At 41.0% G+C, this 2,158-nt stretch overlaps 1 protein-coding gene across 1 annotated transcript; it reads left to right on the top strand.

Annotated features, from left to right (window-relative positions):
* Nucleotides 1–952: 952 nt before the first annotated feature.
* LOC146401253 (olfactory receptor 2B8-like) lies at nt 953–1,891 on the top strand. The gene has a single exon (XM_084967738.1). The coding sequence runs from the start codon at nt 953–955 to the stop codon at nt 1,889–1,891; it is 939 nt and encodes a 312-aa protein (XP_084823864.1).
* The last annotated feature ends 267 nt before the right edge of the window (nt 1,892–2,158 follow it).

Raw genomic sequence — 2,158 nt, 5'->3', positions numbered from 1 at the left:
GGACAACTTTGAAAATGTCTATGTTGATCAGAATGTTGCTAGTGAATAATCCTACCTACTTTGGGAATTGCGGTCGCTCTAGTTGTTGGTAACATGTGAAGTGAAATCAACAGAAAGAAGAGGTAAGTGTTGCTCCTTGGATTTTGGACAACTGAGTATGCACAGCCAGTGAATTTTTGGAGTCCTTGTTAAATTGGGAGAGTAATTTTGGTATCTTGAGGGCAATACTTAAACACTCTAATGGAATGGTAATATTTTCAGGCTTTACCTGAGGATTTAACTGCTTTACTCCCGTCCAGAAGCCCAAGGTAGCATTCACAAATATATTAGGAGAGAAGATGGGCAGTTCTGCTAAAATGTTTCTGTGTAGCCCTCTTAGTGATATGTTGAAAGTAATTTAATCCTTTGTATAGGTACATTCTAGGCCATAAAATCCTATTACCGAATGCATTTTAGAGATTTTCTTGTGTTCAGTTACATGTGATGTTTGTGCAAATTCCATTGTGTAGGATTATGAGATACCTATTTAAGATACCTATTAAGGGCTCTCTCCCCTTGTCGAGCTGTTTTTCTTACTCTTTCTGATCAGTCTCCCTATTTCTCCTTATTCCCAGTTTCTCTAAAGAGTACATATATTCTTAGAGTACTTTTAAGTCCTATTAAACTCGATCTGAAGCAGTCCTTTTATACGTATGATCGATGCAAAAACCATTGTTGATTTTTCGTATATAAAATATCAATGTTTTTGTGATAACGTACAACTAAATTGGGATAAGATATGTCAGTCCCAATAAGCACATCCTTTTTTCCCCAAATATCTGCTTATGCTTTCCCATGGTCTTGTCTTTTAACGAGATAGGTTCACTTCCTCCCATACCCCCACCCTTTTTCAAGGTACCCTTTCAAAATAACTAAATGCTTTTTCTTGTTAGGAACCATGTGCTAACACAGGATGGAACAGAGAAATGGAAGTTCTTTCACTGGATTTATCCTGCTGGGTTTCTCTGACAGGCCTCAACTGGAGCAGGTCCTCTTTGTGGTTCTTTTGATCTTCTACGTCTTCACTTTGCTAGCAAACACAGCTATCATTGCATTGTCCCACATGGATTCACATCTTCACACCCCTATGTACTTTTTCCTCTCCAACCTAAGCTTTGTGGACCTGTGCTATACTACCAGCATTGTCCCCCAGCTCCTGGTTAATCTCAGAGGATCAGACAAATCCATCTCCTTTGGTGGTTGTGTGGTTCAGCTCTACATCTCTTTGGGGTTGGGAGGTACAGAATGCATCCTCCTAGGAGTTATGGCACTTGACCGCTATGCAGCTGTTTGCAAGCCCCTTCACTACACAGTAATCATGCACCCCCGTCTCTGTGCCCTGATGGCTTGTGCTTCATGGATCACTGGTTTTGCCAACTCCGTATTGCAGACAGTGCTCATCTTCCTTTTACCACTCTGTGGGAGAAATGAATTAGACCACTTCTTTTGTGAGGTCCTTCCTTTGCTCAAGCTTGCCTGTGTTGACACCACTGTGAATGAGTCTGAGATCTTCTTTGTCAGTGTCATCATTCTTTTTATACCTGTTGCAGTAATCATGTTCTCCTACAGTCAGATTGTGAGGGCCGTCTTAAGAATAAAGTCTTCTGCAGGGCAGAGAAAAGCATTTGGGACCTGTGGATCCCACCTGACAGTGGTCTCCTTGTTCTATGGCTCAGCCCTCTATGCATATCTTCATCCCAGCAGCAATGACTCCCAGGATCAGGGCAAGTTCATCTCTCTCTTCTACACCATCGTTACCCCCATGATCAATCCCCTGATATATACATTGCGCAACAAGGAAGTGAAGGGAGCAATGAGGAGGGTGCTTTGGAAGGATTCTGCCTCTAGATGATGGGTTGAGGAAGACAATTTAATGAAAGGACTTTGATTGTCAGAGCTCTTTGGATGTATGTGTGGCCCATGTGTCATTGAAAATTGAGCCGGAAATTCTGATGGGACTTTCTTTACTTCAATTCTCTTTCAACAGTGAGTTTTCAGAATCTAAGTTCATGGATTCATTCCAATTCCTAGAGATGTACAACATCTTATTTATATTTACTATTATTTTTATTGTTGTTGTTGTTATTATTTTTATTATTGAGGCCAGGCCCACTGCACA

Source organism: Sus scrofa, chromosome 7 (assembly GCF_054392235.1).
Source record: "Sus scrofa isolate SSC_HxYL_T2T_F1_AM1 chromosome 7, Sscrofa_HxYL_maternal_Yorkshire_Landrace_v2.0, whole genome shotgun sequence".
Classification (NCBI taxonomy): domain Eukaryota; kingdom Metazoa; phylum Chordata; class Mammalia; order Artiodactyla; family Suidae; genus Sus; species Sus scrofa.
Note: the sequence above shows the minus strand (reverse complement) of the source record. Positions and strands in the feature narration are given on the sequence as shown.

Excerpts from the sequence above, each read along its gene's own strand:
- LOC146401253 (XM_084967738.1), top strand. The coding sequence starts at position 953 with ATGGAACAGAGAAATGGAAGTTCTTTCACTGGATTTATCCTGCTGGGT.